General features: G+C 40.8%; 1 protein-coding gene across 1 annotated transcript; it reads right to left on the bottom strand.

The window, feature by feature from the left end:
* Nucleotides 1-366: 366 nt before the first annotated feature.
* LOC139659147 (tubulin monoglutamylase TTLL4-like) lies at nucleotides 367-26750 on the bottom strand (the record flags this gene model as incomplete). The annotated part of the gene is made up of 17 exons (XM_071537367.1): nucleotides 26412-26750; nucleotides 21955-22465; nucleotides 19870-20044; nucleotides 17622-17701; nucleotides 17223-17271; nucleotides 14036-14148; nucleotides 12864-12974; nucleotides 9975-10051; nucleotides 8595-8789; nucleotides 7508-7590; nucleotides 6977-7105; nucleotides 6210-6332; nucleotides 4404-4502; nucleotides 2592-2726; nucleotides 1634-1774; nucleotides 1207-1303; nucleotides 367-577 (listed from the first exon to the last, which is right to left on the bottom strand). Coding segments are annotated over exons 1-17 (2461 nt in total), but the record flags the coding sequence as incomplete, so codon positions are not given.

Here is a 26750-nt window from a genome sequence, read left to right as displayed (position 1 = left end):
TTAATAGTCATCTTTATAAACTATTAAATAATGTATAAATTAATACCTTAGTTAACATGAACACCATTAGTAAATTACACATTAGTTAACTGTTAATTAAGGGTTAGTTAATGCTTATTAAGCATTAACTAACCCTTAACTATATGATGTGTATATGTAGTATGCATATATATGATGTAGTATGTACTGTATATAACATGTACTGTATATGATGCTATGTAAAGCCCTTTGAGATATGCTTGTGATAAAGGACTATATAAATAAACACTAAATAGAATAGACTAGATTTCATGTGACAACTGGCATACTGGAGACAGACATTAATTGTTCACACACACACACACACACACACACACACACACTCACCTTTGGACCTGCTGCTCCAGTGCCTCTGCTCCCACTGGTCCAGCAGGATGTTGAGGTACCTCGGGCACTCGAAGAAGCGGAGGTAGCGCGAGGACGACGGCGACGGGAAGACGCGCTCGAACTCTCCTCTGCGACTCAGCTCGTCCTCGCTCTCCGCCAGGACCCGCACGTCCTCCGGGGTCAAGACGTCCAGCACCGACGAGAAGAAGTCCTGAGGGGGACACGGGACGAACATCACTACTGCTGCTGCTTGTAGGTGTGGTAGTAGTGATATTGTAATTAGTGATGTTATTAGTAGTAATAGTGTCATTATCAGTTGTATTAGTAGTATTATTAGCAATAGTATGATTATTATTATTAGTAGTAGTAGCAGTAGCAGTAGTAGTAGTAGCAGTAGTAGTAGTAGCAGTAGTAACAGTAGCAGTAGTAGTAGCAGTAGTAGTAGTAGTAGTAGTAGTAGTGGCAGTAGTAGTAGTAGTAGTAGTAGTGGCAGTAGTAGTAGTAGCAGTAGCAGTAGCAGTAGTAGTAGCAGTAGTAGTAGTAGTAGTAGTAGCAGTAGCAGTAGTAGCAGTAGCAGTAGTAGTAGTAGTAGCAGTAGCAGTAGTAGCAGTAGTAGTAGTAGCAGTAGCAGTAGTAGTAGTAGTAGCAGCAGTAGTAGCAGTAGTAGTAACATTAGTAGCAGTATTATCAGTAATACTATTAGTATTTATATTATTGTAATTAGTAAGAGTGTTTCTAAGTCACTTTCCCCTGCCTTGTCAGCAGAGTGTGTGTGTGTGTGTGTGTGTGTGTGTGTGTGTGTGTGTGTGTGTGTGTGTGTGTGTGTGTGTGCGCGCGCACCTGGTCTGCGAAGCGCTGTGTGAGGTAAAAGGCCCGTTTCACCTTCTCATCAGTAGACAGGTCCGGTCTGGTCCGCTCTCTGTGCCCTCCACACAGACTACACACACACACAGGCAGGTATTATACAGGCAGTATAATAAACTTTACTCTAGTAGACAGGTTTGGTCAAACACAAAATTTTACACTGTATTTTTGAGCGTGAATCCCTCCTACAGCCTCAAATCAGACAGATGTACTGGAGACTTGATACCTCATTTGATTTTTTTTGTACAAAAAATCAAATTCTAACAAAATTCTGATGGGACAAAATGTTTGAAACCCTTCCTTTACATGGCTAAAACATATAACAGACCAGAAGGCTGCGGGTCTGATCTGATCCTTCAGACGCAAACGGCCGGGGCCCGGAGGTGCGGAGCCTCCTCCCTACCTGCTGGAGGAGCTGGAGGTGCTGCTGGAGGAGCCGGCCACCACTTCCTCTCTCTGGGGAAGAAGAAACCCGGCGAGGTTCAGCAGGTCTCTGATCATCTGACCTTTGATGGAAACGTCCAGCGCCGTGTTGGAGTGGAGGCTGGACCAGAGACAGCAGGGTTTGGTTTGAAACAAGAGGAACTGGAGCTGCCTAATGTCCCGCCATGCTTTATTAAACATAGGCAGCTAATGAGGCATTAATTAAGCTCATCAATGCAATGATTCTCAACCTTTTTCATATCAAGGACCCCAAAAGTAGTCCACATTAGAGCTACGGACCCCCCAGATTTTGTCTCTCTGACCCAAATTTGAGAATATTTTTTATTATTAGATATGATTTTGTCCAGAATTCCATGTCTATCTGTATTGTAGATAGAGAGATAACAGAGAAACTATGATCAGAACAGCCGTTCTTCTACATTCTCTAGTTGTGTTAACTTCTTGTAAATGAAATGATGCTGAAGTTGAACAATTCATCATTTTGCTGGGGACCCCCTGGAACTCCCTCAAGGACCCCTGGTGGTCCCCGGACCCCACGTTGAGAACCACTGCATTAATGCATTACTTAGCAAAAAATTCATGTCAACATACTTATCTTCACATAACACATGGGTGGTATTAATATGAACTTCAGCTTAAAGCATGAAGGAGTTTCAGTAGTTTCAAGAAAATCAGTGTTCCTCATTAATATGCAAATTTATGCAGCAAGATGCATCAAAATCCGATCAGATCACCAGCTCTATAGAGGGAACCTGTGGTGTAATATGAAGTTTTTTTTTTATCATGGATTGTTCTGGAATGTGTCTAGACAGACAGAAGCCACCATGACGAATGTCCGATGTACCGTGATGGAGGGACGTGTGTGTGTGTGTGTGTGTGTGTGTGTGTGTGTGTGTGTGTGTGTGTGTGTGTGTTACCTGGGCGATATGTTGACCTCCAGCACCCAGGGTTTGAGGTTCTCGTCCAGCATGATGTCGAAGCCGAACAGCTCATGGCAGCTGTAGGCGGAGCGGAGGTTCATCTTCAGCAGGCTGTTGACGTACGGGTCGGACCTGACGACAGTAGACCAGACCTTAGATCGGGTCCGAAAAAACAAGCCCGACCCGACCCCGACCCCGACCCCGACCCCGACCCCGACCCCGACCCGACCCGTCTGAGCCCGGCACGGCCCGTCCCATTCATGGGCCCGAGCCCGGTTTAAAACCCAAATTTTCTTAGTAAGTTGGCTGTTTATAAGGAAACTAATTCCGAGTTGTTTGACTGACAGAAATCTGTTCAGAGTTCCGTGTGGGATCTTACTGAACAGCCTGCTTCCTCTCACAAAGGACTCACAAAGCGAGTGGTGCTGATTTCAAATCGTAACCTTTGATTGACTGGTGATAAAAACATAATTGACACAAGGAATTAACAATCGGACTTTGCGGATTACAGAGAAATTTGAATGACAGAAATCTGTTCAGAATTACGCACGGGATCTTAATGAATAGTGACACGGAAGAGAAACTTGTTTCAGTTGGTTCAACAAACCCGAGCAGCCTTATATACAGTATATATATCCAGGGCCTATATATAACATTCTGATTATCACACCAAATAGCTTACTCCCCACCCCATTATTAAAAAAAAAAAAAAAGAAAAAAGAAAAAAAAAGACGTTATATCTGACCACGAGACCGGCCCGGGGGGGGGGGGGATTCCTACCCGACCCGGCCCCGACCCACGGGTTGGGTAGGAATCCCCCCCCCCCCCGGTCTCAGGTTCGGGCAGAGAATCAAACCTCTGCTTCCAACCCCTCTCCTCCGCACCCAGAGGAAGGACGGTTCCTCAAGCTTTTGTTGGTTTGGTTGATGGTTTTTAGACAAGAAGCCTGCTGCTCTAGGCAACTTTAAATGGTAAATGTTTGAATTTTTGAAGACTTCACTTCCCACAATTCCTGTGTGGTGAGGTCAGTACTACATGTCTTCTGCTTAATTCTACAACTTTTCAAAGTCTCAGAAATTTTTTTTTTTTTTGTTGTTGCTAAGATTACTGAACACCTGTTTATTTAAGCTTTACAGCAAACTCTGGACTAGAGCAGCTTTAATATTTTACAGTCATATATGTTGACTAGAGCAGCTTTAAATTAAAAAACACGTAAAAGAAAAACTAGTAAAAAACAACTAGTTACTAAAGTAACTAACATCACAATATTTGAAATTAAAGTGTCTACAACTACATTAACTGTGTAGTCATATAAATCTCAGGAGTAAATAAGTTTTCTCTTCAAATTCTATAATTTTTCAATGTCCTGGGAATTACCAAATTAATTTTGTTTAGTTACTAATTACCTGTTTATCTTGTAATCAGTGAATAAATGTACTGAGACACTCAAACCTGATTATACCTGATTATTATAATTTTTTTAAAATTTTTTTTTATTTTTCTATCATTCATTGTGGTAGTTTCACATCACTGCTTTTGGGTTTTATTGTATGTAAAGCACTTTGTAAACATTGTTTTTAGAAAAGTGCTATACAAATAAAGTTATTATTATTATTATTATCATGTAATTGACGATTCATGAGCTGTCTACAATGTCTCAATCTAAATGTTCACCTTAAAACAGTTTTTGAGTCATTTTGAATTATGAAAACCACGATGACCAAACTGTCGATGGCTCTGGATACACTCAGATAAATAAAATAAAATGAATAAATAAATAAATGAATGAATGGTGAAGCAGAAACTCACGCGATGATGGTTTTGATGACAATGTCTTTAATCTTCTCCCAGAGCAGAGTGGTGTTGATTCCCTTAGAGCCCAGGTACTGCCACAAGGCCTTCAGAGCCCTGCACACACACACACACACACACACACACACACACACACACACACAATAAATAATGCTGTCTGTGGACACTGTCAATAATAACACAAACAACAAACATGGGCAGAAATAATCTCATCGGTTGACTTGACCTCAGTGGGCGGAGCCAAAGAACCACCCGTCCAACCTCTGTTCCTTCCATCCTTCCTCTCTTTTTCCCACATTTTTTCCATCTTTCCCTCCCTCCTTCCTCTCTCCTTCCAGCCTTCCCTCCCTTCAACCATCCCCCCGTTCTTCCTTCCACTCTCCCTCGTTCCTTCCTGTCACACCCGTTACCTCCATCCATCCATCCATCCATCCATCCATCCTTCCTCTCCTCTCACCTCCGCTCCTTTCATCCCTCCTTTCAAGGGCTGGGAGATTAATCGGATTTTACTTTCGCTTACGATTTTGGCTTCCCACGATTATGAAAACAAGAAAATCGAGATAAAACACATTTTTTTTTTTTTTTTTTAAGATAATTTTTTGGGCATTTTTGCCTTTATTCTGATAGGTGATAGGTAAATAGAAAGACAGGAAATATTGGGAAAGGGAGAGGGGGGTGACATACGACAAAGGTCCTGGGCCGGATCCGAAGCCAGGACTACCACGCCCCCCAGACCACTAAGCCACCAGGACGCCCCGAGATAAAACGTTTTTTGTGCCTCATTCCGTTTAGCAATGTTGCTTTCATTTTGTCTTGTGTTGTACAGAGAGCCGGCCGGCGCGTTTCTCCGGTTATTTTTAAACCTTCCTTGGTAGAAGATGACAGAAATTTATTTTTGGGTAACACTTTATAATAACCATCATTAATAAATGGTAAATTGATAGTTAATTAAACTTTAGTTTATAGTTATTTTACTGTTAACAAACAATGAAATGATCATTAATAATGTTTACTAATTATTAGTAATGATATAATTTATGTTATTTTATCATTAGTTTGTGTAATATAAAATAATTTGTTTATAAATTATATATTGTATCATAGCTGATAAGAGACGGTAAAAAGGGTAAAAAGCTCTGATACAATATATAATTTATAAACAAATGATTTTATATTACACAAACGAATGATAAAATAACATAAATTATAGCATTACTAATAATTAGTAAACATTATTAATGATCATTTCATTGTTTGTTAACAGTAAAATAACTATTAACTAAAGTTTAATTAACTATCAATTTACCATTTATTAATGATGGTTATTATAAAGTGTTACCTATTTTTGTTATTTATTTATCTCATTTTTTTTTTTACTTTTATTTATTCGCATTTAGTTCTTTGTTTTTCAGTTCAATTATATTTAAAGTTCAATGAGTAATCGTGTTAAATAATCGTGATCTCGATATCAATCAAAACTAATCGTGATTATGATTTTTTTTTTTTTTTAAACAATATATTTTTTGAGCTTTTCTTTTTTTCCCCAAAGAAAACATACAAGGCGATCAATACAAACAGCATCAGACATTTACCCCCCCCCCCCCTCCCCCCAAAAAAATGTCTGAAATTGGCAGAAAATAAATACATAAATAAACTTAACATAATAGCAATAATAATAACAACGATATTAAGAATGTGATTATGATTTTTGCCATAATCGAACAGCCCTACTTCCTCCCCCTCTCTCCCTCCTTCCATCTCTTCAAACACCCGCCCTCCTCCCCTCCTCCCTCCCTCTCTCACCACTTGTGTCCCTGGCAGGCTTTGTCGTCACTGTTGCTCTGGTACTCAGAGTTTTTCTTGTTGACGCTGTAGTTGGTCAGGTGCATGAACTTGTTGCTCAGACTCTTCATGGAAGACGAATACCTGCAGGAGTGAGGAGAAGAGAAAAATGAAATTACTTACATCTAGATTAAGTGGTAAAAGTAAAAAAAAAAAAAAAAAAAGACTAATAAAATTAAGACGAGTAAGAATTCTCTGGTATATTCTCTGGTAGAATTATTTTCCACCATGTGCTACATTCTTATTTATAGCCTATATTTTCTTTCTTTCATTATATATTTCTTCTTCTTATATATTTATCTAATCTAATGTAGGGCTGAACGATTTTGAAAAAATATCTAATTGCGATTATTTTGACTGATATTGCAATTGCGATATGATTTGCGATATTAGAGGGAATGATCATTTTTACATCATTATTCTCATTTTCATTGAAAAACGTATTAAAATGATTATGGTGTGATTTTTGCGGGGATCTGTACCAAACAAAGATGTTTTCTTAAGTCTGTAGAATATGATGTGTAGGCCAGGACATCTCTGCAGCACCACAATATTTCATTTCAAATGCTATTTTGACACATTTCACCTTTAACAAATATTGCGCCTCCTGCGATTTGAAAATTGCAGTAGGCCATGTTGCGATTTCGATAAAATTTTGATTAATTGTTCAGCCCTAATCTAATGTATTTGGACAGTTCAGTCATGGTGAAGGAAGCGGTGGGACTGACTTGCAGCTGGCGAAGCGGACCAGTCCGTCAGAGAAGATGTAAACTCGCAGCGGGTCGTACGACGTCACGTAAACGTAGATCCGCAGGTCGAACTTATTCCCGCCGATGAGGTAGGGCTTGTGAAGATACCTGGGAAAGACAAGAATTATGTCTTGACATAATACTATGGCTTGGCAATCTACAGTATTAAGAATAATATAGTGTTGGGTATTGCAAAATTATACACATTTTTTGGCATAATCTTAGAACCAGCATTTAAATTTAAAGCCCAGCCTGAAAAAAGGACATGGCTTGTAAACCTAAAAATCAAATTTACATTCACAACACAAAGGTCTGTTTTGGGCTACTTACTTCTGGACCAGCAGCGGTCTATTCTGAGCTACTTACTTCTGGACCAGCAGCGGTCTGTTTTGGGCTACTTACTTCTGGACCAGCAGCGGTCTATTCTGGGCTACTTACTTCTGGACCAGCAGCGGTCTAATTTGGGCTACTTACTTCTGGACCAGCAGCGGTCTGTTCTGGGCTACTTACTTCTGGACCAGCAGCGGTCTCTTGCGGGGCATCTGGCTCCATTTGTGGATGACCTGGATACCGATTCCTCTGGCGGAGGCAGGCTGAGGAGAAAGAGAATGAATGAATGAGAGTAAATACGCTTGTCCTCAAATACATCAGTCTTTATTAAACTTAAGAATGTACCTGATTGTCTAAATGAACAAACCAGACGTCTCATGATCTTGATGACTCATTAAAATAGATGACACTAACGACTAACTTTGGAAGACTCTATTTTGTTTTTGGTTTTTACTGCCATTTAAGCCAAACTTGGGTAGCTGAGCATAATGGCTTTTGAGTAAGTAATTATATTCGCAAACGTGAGATGATTTTTTAAAAATCCAACTAGTAATTCCAGCTTCTCAAATATAATTCCAAAATCGCGATGCAATGAATTTGCACAACTCAACCTTTGACAGTATTTGCCCGTGTCAAAATATGAACAAATGTGTTGCACCGCTGGTCACTCGCTCGTAGTTGATCAACCCCCCCCAGATATATCATGCTCATTTTGTTCTACGGGGCAATATAATATATACTTATTGCCCCTTTAAAATGTCTTAAACAAACACTGGATTCTTCAGAAAGGCAACAGAAAGTGCTGAATGATCTTTCACACAGCTAGGTCAAGGGTCACGGGTCCGAATGACACTACAGGATATGATAGCCACCAGCTTGGCAGCTGACTTGCTGTTATATACAGTGATTTGTAAATATACAGATATTTTCTGCAGCTACAAACTCCAAAACTCAAGTTCAGATCTATTCTACATATTTTAGAGGAAAGTAGCACAAAGAGAAATAAAAAGTAGTACGGCAGAGTGCTCACTTTTCACTTGAATTTATCGGCACACACACAATACATATACAAATGAAGACTGAAACACGTCAACATTATTGTGTGCGCGCCAATAAATTCACATGAAAAGTGAATACTCTGCCATGCTACTTTCATTTTTGGATGTGCTCCTTTTTTCCTCTGGAGTTCGGGGACGGATTTACCTTCACAGCTTTGCCACTGAGTTTAACGTAAACCGATTATTGATTTTCGGCTGGAGGAACATACTGGTTTGATGATCCATTTCTGCCTGGAGCCTCCGTCCTCCCAGGCCTTGCGGAGCAGCTTGATGTCCTGGGGCAGGATGAAGGAGCGGGGGAAGAAGCTGAACTCTCGCTTGCCGAAGCGGGCCTGCATCTTGGACAGGTTCCTCCACAGCCGGTCCTTCCTGCCGATCTGGAAGGAGCCGGGGAAGTGGTTCAGCTGGAGGAGGAGGAGCACAGACAGAGACGGCCGTGTGAAGCGTGACACTGTTTCACATCGTATGGGAATAAGAGTCTGAACGACCTGGCGACTCAAAACCACGACTTGGGAGCGTTCGCATGTCTGGTTTATCTGATGATGTCAAGACGCCATGATTAGGGCTGCAACTAACGATTATTTTCGTTGTCGATTAATCTGTCGTTTATTTTCTCGATTAATCGATTAGTTGTTTGGTCTATAAAACGTCAGAAAATGGTGAAAGATGTGGATCAGTGTTTCCCAAAGCCCAAGATGACGTCCTCAAATGTCTTGTTTTGTCCACAACCCAAAGATATTCAGTTTACTGTCATAGAGGAGGAAAGAAACCAGAAAATATTCACATTTAAGAAGCTGGAATCAGAGAATTTTGACTTCTTTTTCTTAAATTACTCAAACCGATTAATCGATTATCAAAATAGTTGGTGATTAATTTAATAGTTGACAACTAATCGATTAATCATTGCAGCTCTAGCCATGATTGATTATCTTCTTTACACTTTTTAACACACATGAACTTAGTGATGTTACATTGTTTTACACCAAATCCAGCAAGTAGCTGCCGAGGCATTTCAAGAGTTATGATCACGGAAAGACTTCATTGATAAATTCTGTTATTTTGTTTGTTTTATTTAAAATGAACATATCATTCCCTACACTTGACTGCAAACACTTCCTGGCGCTCTACAACGAATAGGCAGGTAAGGGACGCTTGGCCGGGACACGTGACGAACCTGAGACCTTTTGGTTACGGGACAGTCTGTCTAACCAATATCTGTGTGTGTCGTCTTAGCTTTGCCCGAGTTTATATACACAGTGAAAACAGAAGTGATAAAAACAAAACAAAAACAGTCCCACACATGCATGTTAGGTGAATATGATGTATATAATGTAGTAAAATGATGTATATGAAGTATGTACATGACCTAGTATAGGATGTATATATGTAGTATGTATGATGTAGCATGGCATATGACACGTATGTGATGGAATGTAAAGCCCTATGAGACTTGACTGTGATGAAGGGAGATATAAATAAACAAGACTAGACGACAGAAAAAAAAAATCTAATCTCAAAACAAACGATTCAAGAAACAAAAGATTCAGGATGACAAGCGGATGACAGATCACACGATGCGAGCTCCTCACCTTCTGGTACTCTCTGATGGCCTTGAAGCCAGGAGACTTCATGTGGTGTCCCCAGCAGCCCAGCCAGTCGTGGCTTCCTACGGCAACAACAGAGGGACAAAACCTCATCACAGCAGCGTCTAGTGTTTAAAACCATGATGTGTCGTCATACCAAGAGTCTGAGATTAACTCTCTGGCTCACCTGTCAAGGGACGGTCAACTAAAAAACATTACCTGTCCAGAATCATTTTGTCTGTCCTAATCAGAGGTGGAAAGTAACTAAGTACATTTACTCGAATACTGTACTTAAGTACAACTTTGAGGTACTTGTACTTTACTTGAGTATTACCATTTTATGCTACTTTATACTTCTATTCCACTACATTTCAGAGGGAAATATTGTACTTTTTACTCCACTACCTTTATTTGATAACTTAAGTTACTAGTTACTTCGCAGATTCAGATTATTAATACAAAATATAATCAACTAATAAATTGTGATGTATTATTATAGATTACTGTAAGCTACCCAGCAGTATATAAAGTAGTGGAAATCAGCCCCACCTTTTCCAGCTGCAACACTAAAGTGATACTTACACATTAATGCATCAATAATTATAATTCAATAATATAATATATACTGTATTATTCTGAAATGGGCCATTCTGCATAATGAGTACTTTTACTTTTGTTGCTTTAAGTACATTTTGATGCTAATACTTTTGTACTTTTACTTAAGTAACATTTTGAATGTAGGACTTTTATTTGTAACAGAGTATTTTTATACTGTGGTATTTCTACTTTTACTTAAGTAAAAGATCTGAGTACTTCTTCCACCACTGGTCCTAAATAATTAATATACACTACCAGTCAAAAATTTCGACACACCTGACTGAATGTTCTGTGTTTCATTCTCTTAAAGCATTTTGATCTAATGGCTTCTGCTTAAATGCTTGAAATGAGTTTCTTAGATTTTAATATAAATAGTGAAGTTGATCCTATGCATGAATTTCTTTCCAAAGCCTTTGTCTTTCCATCAAGGCAAAGAATCTAAAATATAAAGATAGTTTTGATTTGTTTAACACTTTTTTGGTCGCTGCATGATTCCATTTGTGTTATTTCATAGTTTTGAGTCTTTTACTGTTATTCTAAAATAAAAATAAAGAAAAATGTGGTGTCCAAACTTTTGACTTAGTGTACATTTTTCATAGAAATATGTCACCCAAGCTGTTTTCAATGCTTTTTTGTGTATATAATCGTTACTGAGTGAAATACTGAATGAGGAGACAAGAGCAAACACAGAGTTTGAATTTAAAACTTGCTCAGTCACTTGTACAATTGATCAAGTTTGTAATTTATCATGAAGTGCAACCGAATTCAAACCACATGTAGTCAGCAGGGGCAAAGTCTGAGAACAGGCCAAGACCAAAGACTGTAAATTCAAATGTCGGCGTCTCAAAAGGGTCCGTGTATCATCCAGTCATTCAATTATTACATTCAATCTGGCAAACGAAAAACAAAAAAAAACGAGTCAATATTTGCGCATATTTGTAGAAAATAAATAAATAAAAATAAAGAAAAACGTAAATTAGACTTATTTCGTTTTGGTTTCCTTGTTTATTAGATTTTCCGTTTCGAGCTGAAAACAGGAAAACAAACATCAGTTTTCAATTTTTAGTGCATACAGAAAAACAGAAAAACAAAATATTGACTCGTTTTTTGGTTTTTGGTTTGCCAGATTGAATGGAATGATTGAATGATTTGATGATACACGGACCCACAAGGTCAGTGGCCGGTGCAGCTGGTGACTCTCATTGGTCTAGTCTCTTCACAGACACATTTTACCAGCATGTGGGTGCAGACAGGAAGTCCTGGTGCAGAGTGGACAGAACCGGTGGAGCAAATTCAAAGCACGGAGAAAATAACATGAAACAAAACGGGCTAAATGAATGGCGGTGTGTTTCTCAACTGAACAGTATGGCAATGGAATGAAACTAGTATTAATTCTTTGTTTACTTGACCGTTTCTCTTGTTTTTCTTCTTCTTTGTGAATGAAATGATAAGCGCAAGGTGGGCTTTGCTACACCAAGGGTGCACAATTTTTTTGAATGTACGTATATACAGTATATATTTGTGTGTATGGATGTATGGATGCATATATTTGTGTGTATATGTACATATACGAGCAGGCATATCCATACCCACCCCTCCCTTATTTTCCTTCTTTAAAAAAAAACAAAACAGTAAATGGTATGTAAATATAATTTGACGACAATAAAGAGTATAAAGAGAGTATAAAAACAATAAAAACTAGAAATAACCGCCTCCTGGTTGTATGCCTCCGCCTATAAACTTTGTTTTATCATTGCAAGGACAGTCTTTATTTATTGAACATATATAATTAATGTGATTATTAGGTCAACTTAAAGGATTTTGGTGTCTGCAAAAGTAAGTGACATTATTTCCACCGTTTTTGTAGAATGACCCAAGATCGTTTTCTCAGCTACAGTGGTAAGCAAAACATTATGATGTCACAGTGAAGCTGACCTTTGAACTTTTGGATATAAAATGTCATCACGTCATCATTTTATCCTATTAGACATTTGTGTGAAATTTTGTCATAATTAGCGCATGAATTCTTGAGTTATGGCCAAAAACATCTTTTGTGAGGTCACAGTGACCTTGACCTTTGACCTTTGACCAACAAAATCTAATCAGTCCATCCTTGAGTCCAAGTGGATGTTTGTGCCAAATTTGAAGAAATTCCCTCAAGACGTTCCTGAGATATTGCGTTCATGAGGATGGGACGGACGGACGGACGACCCGAAAAAAACAATTAAAAAAAGCCTTTGGTGCTTGGTCACACACACACACACACACACACACACACACACTCTAGCGGTGACTCACTCTTGGTGACTTTGAAGTGCGACCGGGCGACGGTGTGTTTGACGACGTTGGGAGTGACGGTGCTCATCTTCCACTTCAGCAGCCGTCTCTGCTCTGGAGGCAGCATCTCCACTGGAGAACACACAACAACAACAACAACAACTTATATATATTGTATAAACATGTTTCCACCATTAAAAGGAAATAGTTCACCCAAAACTGAAAATCCTGTCATCATCTCCTCCCCCTCATGCCAGTTGAAACACAGGTGAAGTTTGTCCATATAACACACAGGGAGGCTGCAGCACAACTCCATAGCAGCCTTCTCCAAAACAACTGAAGTCAGTGGGGACCAGTTCTTCTAAAGAACAGGTCCCCACTGACTTCAGTTGTTTTGGAGAAGGCTGCTACCAAGTTGTGCTGGCAGCCTCCCTGTGTGTTATATGGACTAACACATTTCACCTGTGTTTCATTTAGCATGAGGGGGAGTAGATGATGACAGCATTTTCATTTTTGGGTGAACTATTCCTTTAATAACCACCGAATACTGCTGGGAACAGTCAAGATGTCATGATTTACCTTCTAAAACCATCAAGTAAAATATCCATGAGTAATCAGACTATTACATTTAAAATCTCCATGTTGAACTGTGACGGTTTTAGCTGCAGAATTAATCAAACAACAGTATCAGCGTTTTACAATATCAAACACTTTTGACGATCCGCCATCTTGACACGCACAGTGGGAAACGGGGACTGGCGATGCGAGCGTATGACATCATCGGGGGGGGGGAGGGGGGGGATTCGATGAGAGGATTCGTTCAACTTGGGGATGAACGAATCTGGACCGGGTGACAGAACCAAACCGACACAGATTACACACATTATTCTCATTTTCATTGAAAAAAACGTATTAAAATGATTATGGTGTGATTTTTGCGGGGATCTGTACCAAACAAAGATGTTTTCTTAAGTCTGTAGAATATGATGTGTAGGCCAGGACATCTCTGCAGCACCACAATATTTCATTTAAAATGATATTTTGACATATTTCACCTTTAACAAATATTGCGCCTCCTGCGATTTGAAATCTGCAGTAGGCCATATTGCGATTTCGATAAAATTTCGATTAATTGTTCATCCCGTGTGTGTGTGTGTGTGTGTGTGTGTGTGTGTGTGTGTGTGTGTGCTCACCTCTCTCGCTGGCGGTGCTGAAGTAGAGCGTCGAGGGGAAGAGCGGGAACAAACTGGGAACCAGCGCCGGTTTCTCCTCTCGCTCATCCTCCATGGGCTCCTCGATACTGACACACACACACACACACACACACACACACACAGAGAAATTGATTAGTGGACATCCATACCATCTCACTATAATACAGTCTACTTCACATCAAAGGGAGATCAAGATTGGTCAATATGAACAATTTTTTAAATAGAGTTAGGAATTCCTATATTTGAATATATTTTAATTGATATGCGTCAATACTATAATTCTACTATATTGTACCTTATTTGATCCTGTACTACTGCAATATGCTTTGGCAACACTCAACACTACCTGATTCCTGCCAATAAAGCTTTTTCTGAATCTGAATCTGATTGGAGGTGATAGGAAGATTAGGAACTGTAATCACAAACAAAACAAAACCAAACCAAACCAGAAGTAGTGGCAGTATATGACTGATAGAGTTGTTCCGATACCGATACCAGTATCGGAAATGCCTCCGATACAGCCTAAAATGCTGGATTGGGTCTATGCACCGATCCGATATCACGTAATTTATCAGCTCAGAAAAAAAATCAACTTTAAAGTAGTTTCACCTGGATAACGTTTTCCCGGAAATCTATACTTATATGCTAAATTTATACTGTTACTGTACTATTTAAAAATGTTAAATGTCTTTTATTTTACTAAATTGTGGCTGCACTTTAACAGTTTTTTTAAAGGAATTGTTATTTATTCCTAGATTCCTAGACTTTTTCAGTTATGACTGACTGTCAAACTAGATAATAAAGTTCTGTGGCATTCATTCTCTGTATGTATTTGTTCATGTTGTACAAAGGGTTTAACCTGAGCCAGGCCATACAACAATGATAGCAATCATATCACATCCATACAGGGTTAGTAGTATACAGCTGTTAAAAAATAATAATAATATATATATATATTTTTTAAACGCACTGGTATCGGATCTAGAGCTGCAACGATTAATCGATTAGTTGTCAACTATTAAATTAATCGCCAACTAATTTGATAATCGATTAATCGGTTTGAGTAATTTTTTAAGAAAAATAAGTCAAAATTCTCTGATTCCAGCTTCTTAAATGTGAATATTTTCTGGTTTCTTTCCTCCTCTATGACAGTAAACTGAATATCTTTGGGTTGTGGACAAAACAAGACATTTGAGGACGTCATCTTGGGCTTTGGGAAACACTGATCCACATTTTTCACCATTTTCTGACATTTTACAGACCAAACAACTAATCAATTAATCGAGAAAATAATCGACAGATTAATCGACAATAAAAATAATCGTTAGTTGCAGCCCTAATCGGATCGGTACTCGGTATCGGCCGATACGCAAGTTCAGGTATCGGAATCGGTATCGGGAAGAAAAAAATGGAATCGGAACATCTCTAATGACCGATACTTAAAAAAAAAAGAGGTGCTTAGTTGTCGACTCGTTTAGAAACATCTCACAAAGAGAAAAGTGCATTTGGACAGTGACAGTAGAGACAAAAGTCATTTCCCACAACCCGAAAGAGGCTTTAACATGAAGCGGGGCTGTTTTCGGAAAAAAAATCCATCGATCTGAAATTCAAGGTCCCCGGGACGACTCGACCCGACAAACAAATTAACACCAGCACTAAAGCAAGACCAGTTCAACCAAAAAGTTCAAATGGAAGTTTATACAAAAATAAAGCTTTCACTTTTTGTCTTAAAAGAAAAAAAAACACATCGCAAACAGGAGGCCCGGAGGTTCAAACTTTCCCCGGGAATCCCGATTTGATCGCAAAAACCCCGTCAGATGAACACAGAAAGTGACAATTAAACAAAAAAAGCACCAAAAAAAAAAAAAAAAACTCACATGACAGTCATATAGGATGGGAAGATGGATGGATAGATGAAGGAACAGACAGAGGGATGGAGTTATTCTCTTCTGGCCGCTGTTTTCTTAAATATAAAACCCCTCCGGCACTGACAGGTACACTATCACATGAGCGCTGAACTATGCTATACATACAGGAGCTATAGCATTCAGGGAGGGGTGGTGTGTGTGTGTGTGTGTGCACTTAGTTAAACACATGTCACCAAATCAGCTGGTTGGGAGCTGGGGGGGGAGGGGGGAACAATAGCGGTCCCTATCCATGCTGTTTTAGCAGAGAATCGAGGCTGAAACAATATGGCAGACAAAGCAGCAGACCTTTCCACCACGCTCTGCTGCTTTCAGCCGCGCTCAACAATACTACAGCTGCGGTTCACTTCAGAGAGAGAGAGAGAGAGAGAGGGAGAGAGAGAGAGAGAGAAGACTAGAAAGAGAGAGAGAGAGCAAGAGAGAGAGAGAGAGAGAGATTTAGGTTCTGATGGATCTATACCTTGGGCTATTTTGGGAGAGCGGCGATGGGGAGAAGTGAGCGAAAGGGTGAAAGGGGTTTTTTTTTTTTTTTTTTTTTTTTCCCCCTCTTCCTCGGCCCGGCGTCTCCTCCGCCGGGCCGAGGAAGCGGCGACAAAAAAACTGCTAAAACGGGACAAAACCGGGAACAGACCGGGCAGCGCTCTGGGGAATGTCGGCTGTGTTTGGGGCTCTGAACACATTTTAAATCAGGTAACACTTTACAACAAGGGTACATTCATTAAGGGTTAGTTAGCGTTAACTAACCCTTAATTAACAGTTAACTAATGTGTCTGGTAATCATTTACTAATGGTGTTCATGTTAACTAAGGTATTCATTTATACGTTATTTAATAGTCATCTTTATAAACTATTAAATAATGTATAAATTAATACCTTAGTTAACATGAACACCATTAGTAAATTACACATTAGTTAACTGTTAATTAAGCATTAAGCATTAACTAACCCTTAACTAACCCTTAACTTAGTGACCCTTATTGTAAAGTGTTACCATATTTTCATATCTGCACAGTCCCAGACAGTACACATGCTTTGGTAACCATTGGCCGTAACAGCCTTTTAATAAGTGATAATGTGATAATACCCCATAATCGCTCTGTACATCCATTATGGAGACTTCAACAGTGTTACTGCTGTAATAACACTATCTCATCTGATGAGTCTACTCCGTCGCGGGTCAGGTTGTGTGTGTGTGTGTGTGTGTGTGTGTGTGTGTGTGTGTGTGTGTGTGTGTGTCTCACCCGGACAGGAGAGATGAAGTGCCGGTGATGGAGGAACAGTCTGAACCATCTGAGGAAAACAAAAGAAAACAAAAATGAAAACACTCCTATCAACAGCTGACTGAAGGCAGATCATATGCTACAAGTGCGTGTGTGTGTGTGTGTGTGTGTGTGTGTGTGTGTGTGTGTGTATAATATGAATTTTGTGAGCACTGTATGCCTGTGTATGATTTTTGTGTCCATATGAACTGTGTGCATGCGTGTGTGTGTACATTTTGTCTGTATATGAATTGTGTATGTGGAGGCTTTATATATGAATTATGTGTGGATACATTAATTGTCTGTTTATATGATTTGTGTATGAATTTTGTATGTATAAAGATTGTGTGTGTGTGTGTGTGTGTGTGTGTTATATCTTACCATCGTCACTGCAGGCATTCTCCAGCTCATCAGGAAACTCCTCCTCGTCTCCATCCACCTGCATGGCTACACACTCCTGGCTGGTAACACACACACACACACACACACACACACACACACAGAGTTCATTTGTTACATTAAATGTACCAGTTGTAAATTCCCTCACTGAAAGGTGCTGAAACTGTGCAGACTCGTAGCTCAAAAACTGAATTACAGGAATTGAGAAATAAATTAAATCGCTCATGCATTTCTGACATTTGACAACACATTTACAACAGTTTGGGTTTCCAAAGCAACTAGTGGTGCCCCCCCCCGCGGTTCAGAACGCATGTGAACCGCGGATTAATTGCAAAGTTTAACCATCATAGTGTGAAATACAGTTTTACTGCCGCTGTTACTTTTTAAAGTAATAATTCCCTAAATCTGGATGCAGAGTTGCAGTGAAAAGATACAGACAAGACAGATGCTGCTGTGTTTTACCCTGAAGACCAATGATTGCGTTAGGGAAGAAAAAAAAAAAAGGAAGAGCAACTGATTTAAAAGCCGTCGCTTTCGCCTCTGTTGAGTGAAATCCCGTAGGCTGTGACTTGACTTCGGGCATTTTCAGTGGTGGAACTGGGAAACTGGGCATGCTTGTCACCGTTGAAATAGATCACAAGATTGTGATGTTTATTTCAACTTCAGCAATATGCTGCCTGTCTGTTTGACTGTCTGTGGCATAGCTTCAGTGTTGATAGGCTATTACTCGTGACGTGTAACCAATCAGATAGTGCTGTGGGCGGGACATTGTGCGAGACTATAGAGTGGTGACTACAGAGAGAGAGAGGCGGCTGCATCAGAGCCAAAGTTGCACATTTTTAAATTAATTCAATTCAATACTTTATTGCCATGTCAACACAGCTGATAGGAATTTGCCTCAGTGCAGCTCTTAAGAACAGACACAAAAACACACACATAAGTAAATAAAATATATAAAATAAGAACAGCAAAAACAGTTACCACATTTATACATTCAAACATAATATAATAAAGTCCTAAAGTGCTACATTAGTTTTAAAGTGCTTGTTGCTTTGTGCTGCTACCTACCTACTTTTAAAGTGCATTTAACCCTAAACCTTTTTTTTTTTTTTTGCTGATCCGAAAAATGATCCGATCCGTGACTCAAAACCGTGATACGAACCGAACCGTGAGTTTTGTGATCCGTTGCACCCCTAAAAGCAACGAAACACAATCTCCCGCCATTTTGTTTGATCTGTTTTAAAAAAGGAAAATACATCATATCTCTCTCCTGGCTCCAGACTCCTGAACCTCGTCCCTCCACTCTTCAGATTTAGTCGAGCGATTCAGAGAGTCTGGTGTTTCCCTCGCCAACGGCTTGTTCTCGCTCTGAGAAACAATCGAGCCAATCAGAGCCTTTGTGGGCGGGACTAAAGTCTGAACCGTTCGTGCGACGGTTTGTCATCGGCCTTTCGGCAGAACAGATTTGTTGAAATCTCCTCCTTAACCAACAGATTGTCAAAATGGACGACATTCTTGGTCAGTTGGTAAAAGTCTGCTAACCCTGTAGAGGCTGACTGGCTGCAGCATCATGTGACTGAAGTGATGTCAGAGCGGCCGGATATGACACTAGTCACTAAGTGATTGGTTCAGATAGGTCAGTCACTAGTGATTGGTTCAGATACGTCGGTCACTAGTGATTGGTTCAGATACGTCAGTCACTGATTGGTTCAGATACGTCAGTCACTAGTGATTGGTTCAGATACGCCGGTCACTAGTGATTGGTTCAGATATGTCAGTCACTGATTGGTACAGATACGTCGGTCACTACTGATTGGTTCGGATACGTCGGTCACTACTGATTGGTTCGGATACGTCGGTCACTAGTGATTGGTTCGGATACGTCGGTCACTAGTGATTGGTTCAGATACGTCGGTCACTAGTGATTGGTTCGGATACGTCGGTCACTACTGATTGGTTCGGATACGTCGGTCACTAGTGATTGGTTCAGATACGTCGGTCACTAGTGATTGGTTCGGGGAAAATCAACCCCCCCCACACAGAAAGCTGCTAACGAGGAGGAAATCTCAGCTGAATAATGGAGTGGAACCAGATGGATTCAGTCTGAAGATCAGACTACCAGTGTTCATTAAAAGCAATGGACTGACTCAGAACTAGGTTCAGCACTCAGAACTACGGGAAGTGAAAAAGTAAAACTGGTGCCTCCCTACACTGAGAAGCCAGCACTCACCCAGAGAGCTGAGTCTCTACAGCTAAATGCTCCTTTGAGGGCGAGGGTGAGGACGAGGAGGGGGAGGAGGATGAAGATGGCGAAGAGGCGGGCTGTCCCTGCTTGGTCAGGTGGATGGCAGAGATCTGATTGGTTACAGAGCCTACCGAGGCTCCCGCAGGCCCGGAGGTCACGTCTGAGAGCAGAAAAACAAAAAGAAAAAGTCATACGTGGGCAGAACTTTCAGTTTTCTGACTGGCTGGTGATACTGTGACTGCTGACTTTCAGACACTTCACCAACTGAAGCGTAGTGTTAAGGGGATGATACAAATTTCAGGGCAAATTTGGGGCAACAAATCACTGAAAACAATGTAGAGGTTTGAAATAGGGCTGAACAATTAATTGAAATTTTATCGAAAACGCATTATGGCCTACTGCAATTTTCAAATCGCAGGAGGCGCAATATTTGTTAAAGGTGAAATGTGTCAAAATAGCATTTGAAATGAAATATTGTGGTGCTGCAGAGATGTCCTGGCCTACACATCATATTCTACAGACTTAAGAAAACATCTTTGTTTGGTACAGATCCCCCGCAAAAATCACACCATAATCATTTTAATACGTTTTTCAATGAAAATGAGAATAATGATGTAAAAATGATCATTCCCTCTAATATCGCAAATCATATCGCAATTGCAAAATCAGTCAAAATAATCGCAATTAGATATTTTTTCAAAATCGTTCAACCCTAGTTTCAACATCAACCAATCAGAAACAAGAAAACTGATTAGACCAATTTTCAGTCCAAAACATTTTCATAATAGTGGCGGTGCAAGGTGCAGGACTACAACTGCTACTAAATAGTAAAAACCACTAGGAAATAATAGCTGTGACTCTTTTTGTACATTTACATTACATTTTATACTTTTTATACATTTAATCTAGCCAGCTAGCTACCATTGCCAATTGCCTAATCGCTCAAACTCATTGCCCCAAATAGTTTTGATGTCTTTACTATTATTCGAAAATGTGGAAAATAGTAAAAAATGCATGTGTCCACACTTTTGACTGGTATTGTAGAACAGTGGTTCTCAATGTGGGGTCCGGGGACCACCAGGGGTCCTCGAGGGGGTTCCAGGAGGTCCCCAGCAAATTGATGAATTGTTAAACTTCAGCATTATTTAATTTACAAGAAGTTAACACAATTAGAGAATGTAGAAGAATGACTGTTTTGATCATAGTTTCTCTGTTATCTCTCTACCTACAATACAGACAGTCATGGGATTCTGGACAAAATCATATCTGACAATAAAAATATTCTCAGATTGGGGTCCGTGGCCCTAATGTGGACTAAACTAGGGGTCCTTGATATGAAAAAGGTTGAGAATCACTGGTGTAGAAGGTGGGTAAGTTTAGCTGTGTTTACCCTCCATTACCTCCCTGATTACGCTCATTTCAGCGTTCATTTTGTCGGAGTAGGTGTCACATTTTTCCAGCGGGTGGACCTCTGTATTTCGAATGAAAATCGTGCCTAGCAATTTACAGGGTTCCTACACATTTTCAATTAAAAAATTCCATACTTTTTCCAGACCTTGATTTGTTTTGAAGATTTTGTCTGGTGTTCAATATGATTTACGCAGATAGACATCTTGCCCCTGCTAACTAGGTCATATCACTGTATAGATGAAGACTGTTCTTCACAGCCACAAATATCACAATATGTGAGATGATTGGCAGGGTTCCTACACGGTTTCCATTTTAAAATTCCATATTTTTCCCAGACCCTATGTTCTTGACCGGATTTGATTTTGGTGGGTATTTGATATAATGCATGCTGACAGCGGCTGGGTAATAAGAGCGTCCCTCTATCTGAACATTATTCTTCACATCAACAAAAACTGTGGACTCAAAGTGGCTCTACAACAACATAAAAGCTAGAATTATGTGTGTATCGGACCTGAACCGCAACATTTTCCATACTTTTCCAGACATTTTTTTTCCAAATTCCCAAACTATTCAAGACCTGGAAATGATCAAATTCATTTTTAATACTTTTCCAGACCTGCGTCGGAAACCCTGACGGTAAAAATATTGCTTTTTTGTTACCTTGGGCAGCGTCCGTCTGTGTGGGCTGCTGTTCCTGAGTGGCACTGGCACTGGCACCGGGTGTGGTTGGCTGGGGACAGGCAGTCGGAGAGGCACTGGCTGTTGGATGACTGGTTCTTCTGGATGTGGACTGGCTGTTTCTTGGTGGAGACTGACCGACTGGACCCCGGTTGTTGTCGCCAACAGACTTGCTGTTTGCGGTTGGGCTACTTCTTACTGCCGACTGACTGCTTTCTGTTGTACTTGTCGACTGAATCTTCACTGGTGCTGTAGCTCTTGTCGCTTTTGATTGGCTGATTTTCGCTGTTGCTGATGTGTTGTTGTCCCTCATTGCCATCTGAGCGCTCCCTCTTGTTGTCGTTTTCATTTCTGCTTCTGTAGTTGTCCTGATTTCTATTCTTGTGTTGTCAAGGCTGGAGGCGTCGCTGGTGCACGCCGCCCCCTGGTGGTCGGAGGCAATAAGGCAAAGAGGAGACGCTAGTGGCGAGGAGGAGTGGAGTGTAGCTTCAGGCTAGGAGGAGAAAACAAGGAGGGGTCAGACCGCTAGGAGGAGGAAACAAAGGAGGGGTCAGGCCGCTAGGAGGAGGAAACAAGGAGGGGGTCAGGCCGCTAGGAGGAGGAAACAAGGAGGGGGCCAGGCCGCTAGGAGGAGGAAACAAGGAGGGGTCAGGCCGCTAGGAGGAGGAAACAAGGAGGGGGTCAGGCCGCTAGGAGGAGGAAACAAGGAGGGGGTCAGGCCGCTAGGAGGAGGAAACAAGGAGGGGCCAGGCCGCTAGGAGGAGGAAACAAGGAGGGGGTCAGGCCGCTAGGAGGAGGAAACAAGGAGGGGCCAGGCCGCTAGGAGGAGGAAACAAGGAGGGGGTCAGACCGCTAGGAGGAGGAAACAAGGAGGGGGCCAGGCCGCTAGGAGGAGGAAACAAGGAGGGGGCCAGGCCGCTAGGAGGAGGAAACAAGGAGGGGGTCAGGCCGCTAGGAGGAGGAAACAAGGAGGGGTCAGGCCGCTAGGAGGAGGAAACAAATGTAAGGTAACGTAATCACCAGTGTAATCAGGGTAATATGTGTAATAACTGGTGAACACATATTGAATTTGTAACGCTGCATGATTCATTATTTTGCTAGGGCCGCGATCAAACTGAATCCATACTGAATTTATTCTGCTGCAAACAATATGCAAGAGATGAAAGTGATATAGTAGAGGTTATCAATTGTAGTATTATAACAAATATTCATTCCAACTTTTGATTCACTGACAAAATGTTTTCATCATGAAAGCGTCATGGAGCAAAGCACGGGGTAAAACCACATTCGGTTAAGTTTACGCATACATCATCAGCGTTTCAGTAGAATAAATCCAAACATGCACCACATCTGAAACAGCATGATGCAGCAGTAACAGATCGTCTCATTTGAAATCAATGAACATCCATCAGAAAACACATTTTATACATTAAAGCAGAACTCTGTCTGTTTTTAACCTCTTTCCCCATCACTTTCCATCATACCGTTCGACTCTGACCGAAATCTCATCAGTTGCTTCACTAAAGAGCCGCTTGCGTCTCGCCTGCCTGGGTGTGGCATAGGGCTGAGCGATATTGAAAAGATATCTAATTGCGATTATTTTGACTGATATTGCAACTGCGATATGATTTGCGATATTAGAGGGAATGATCATTTTTACATCGTTATTCTCATTTTCATTGGAAAAACCTATTAAAAATGATTATGGTGTGATTTTTGCGGGGATCTGTACCAAACAAAGATGTTTTCTTAAGTCTGTAGAATATGATGTGTAGGCCAGGACATCTCTGCAGCACCACAATATTTCATTTAAAAGATTTAGAAGATTTGAAAATTGCAGTAGGCCATATTGCGATTTTGATAAAATTTCGATTAATTGTTCAGCGCTAGTGTGGCAACAGACGCTACAACAATCAACCCCAAAAGCAGCCGAAGGATGTCTTGCCCTCTATCGAGATATGTATATCTAATTTTCCGTTTATCCATGAGCTGACAACGTTCAATATTTATTTTGTTCCACCCTGCTGAATGCAGACAGAGCGGCGGCCGGCTGACTAACAGTAAACAACAAAGTGCTGAGGCAACACCCAAGGCAGCATCAAAACTGTAAAGGCTAGTGATGCACAGATATATCGGTTGCATATCGGAAATGGCCGAAATAGCCAGGAGAAGGATCCTGTTGGAGTGGAAATCTGCTAAACCACCTAAAGCATCTGTCAGGCTTAGTGACTAAGGCTGGAAAAGATCAAATACTCTATTAGGGGATCAACCAAAAAATGTCATTCAATTTGGGATCCTATAATATCCTACTTCAAAAGATTAAAAACCCTCCTCCTAAACTGCCCGTTGCGCACCTTTCTCTATTACCTTCTTTTAACCCCCCCCCTTATTAAAATGGCCACCTCTGTCAGGCTAAGTGTTGTGAGGATTATGGTCTGCCATGGCGTGAACACAGAATCATGATGCAATCAAGCAGTATGCAATCCAGAATTTTCTCTTATTATTGTAATTTTTGCTCTTGTTGTTTTATTTTATTTTTATTTCTTTGTTGTTTTGGTTTTGGTTTCTCTCCTCCCGTATACCCAACTCCATTCAATTTTGTGTAACTGAGCGTATTTATTTTTATCTAATAGTTCTACTGAAACTCAATGTATATGTCGCTATATTGTTATGCTCGTAATTTGAATTTTTTTATACATGTAGTTTGGGTTATGGGTGGGAAACCTGATGTGAGGGGAGGGGGAAAAAAATGAGAGACGAAACATCTGTAACTACATCTGTCCATTGTCATGTTGGTTGCTAATAAAAATAATTATAAAAAAAAAAAAACAACTTTAGGCTACTGTGCATATGCCATTGTGGGTAACCCTAACCCACTCACTTTAAACTCACTAGCATAGACACAAAGTCCCTACATACACACAGTCCCTAACACTATAGGAACATCATAGTGATTTTTTCACTCCGTTTTTAGGCCGTATTTTAGCCTAGCCTATCTTTTTTTTCTCTCTGGGTTCAACTGCTCTGTAGCCTCGTTCGTTACCCGTCTTGTCAGCTCTGTGCCTTTAAATGAATATATCATAAAGTGACCTGTTTATTGTGTCAGATGTTCAGTTTCCTGATCGAAGCCACAGACTGAAACGAAAAAAAAATGAGATGTGACCACCGCGGCTTCTCAAAGCACCAACTGAGCGAGTGGTCACTGTGTTGAAAGACGTGCCGTGGGTCTTTTGGGGTTTCATTATTGGAGCGTCCATTGAGCCTGTAGGTCTGGACTGGCTTCCTGTGTGTCAAAGGATAGACTTTAAAATCCTATTACTAGTCTATAAAAGCACTAAATGGTCTCGGGCCAAAACTCATTTCTGCTCGTACGTTATGAAGCACCCGGACCCCTCAGGTCCTCTGGGAACAGGTTTACCCAGTGTTCCCAGGATCAAAACCGAGCGAGGTGAAGCGGCTTTTAGTTTCTACGCTCCCCACCTGTGGAACAAGCTTCCTGAATACCTGAGGTCTGCTAAAACTGTCAGCATATTTAAATCAGGGCTTCAAACATTATTGTTTACCGCGGCTTTCCGACAAATTAAATACGTAACTTCTTTTTAATGTTTAACTATTTATTTGCTTGTTTTTGCTTTTAATGTCCTTTAAATGCAATCTTAATGTCATCTTAATGTCCTATTTTCAATGTATTTCTATGCCCTTGTAAAGCACTTTGAATTGCCTTGTGTCTGAATGGTGCTATATGAATAAAATTGCCTTGCCTTGCCCTGGAGAGCCGCACCCTGCCAAGCCAAGTAAACAAGGCTTCAAGTAGCTCTATAGTGAAGCCAGGATTTTGGTCAGAATCGATCAGTATGGAAACAGAGTGGACAATAGAGTCCAGGTGGAAATGGCTGGAGCTCTGCTTTAAAGGAATAGTTCACCCCAAAATGAAAATTCTGTCATCATCTCCTCACCCTCATGCCAAATGAAACACAGGTGAAATGTGTTAGTCCATATAACACACAGGGAGGCTGCCAGCACAACTTGGTAGCAGCCTTCTCCAAAACAACTGAAGTCAATGGGGACCTGTTCTTTAGAGCTCCAAAACAAAAACAGCCAAACAATCACACTGTGAATAGAAAGACCTATACACCATTATCTGTTGCAAATCAATCAGCTGTAGTTCAGATTTGCACTAAATGATGGTGTAAATATACTGTAGGTCTTTTTGGAACTCTGAAGAACTGGTCCCCACTGACTTCAGTTGTTTTGGAGAAGGCTGCTATGGAGTTGTGCTGCAGCCTCCCTGTGTGTTATATGGACAAACTTCACCTGTGTTTCAACTGGCATGAGGGGGAGGAGATGAGGACAGAATTTTCATTTTTGGGTGAATTATTCCTTTAAGTGTGATCTCAGCCTAACAGGCCTTGTTTGGCAAAATGTTGCCCTTTAGCTACCTGGTCTTCAGCGCCTCCACTGCTGCTGTGGCTGACAGTCGGGGAAACATCATTACTCGCCGTCTGCTTGTTCGTTTGCTGCAGAGCTGCTTGTCCTTTGGCGGGTGCGTCCGGAGGCTCCGACCCCAACATCACGCCCTGAGGTCCGTTGGTCACAGTACGGTTTTCAGGCTGAGAGGTCTGGAGCGGGACGTCGGATCGGACCTGGCGCTCCCTCTCCGGCTCCTCAGCGGGGGCGGCCGTCGGCTCTCCGCTGCCCCGCTTCCTCTTCACCTCCACCTCCTCTTTCTTCCCCGCGGCGCCGCCCCCTCCGTTCTCCACCAGGCTGCAGCCGGTCCC

Source organism: Centroberyx affinis, unplaced genomic scaffold, assembly GCF_046629955.1.
Source record: "Centroberyx affinis isolate AG114_WGS23_722 - 3 ecotype Tasmania unplaced genomic scaffold, CSIRO-AGI_Caff_v1 ptg003022l_1, whole genome shotgun sequence".
NCBI classification, from domain to species: Eukaryota; Metazoa; Chordata; class Actinopteri; order Beryciformes; family Berycidae; genus Centroberyx; species Centroberyx affinis.
Note: the sequence above shows the minus strand (reverse complement) of the source record. Positions and strands in the feature narration are given on the sequence as shown.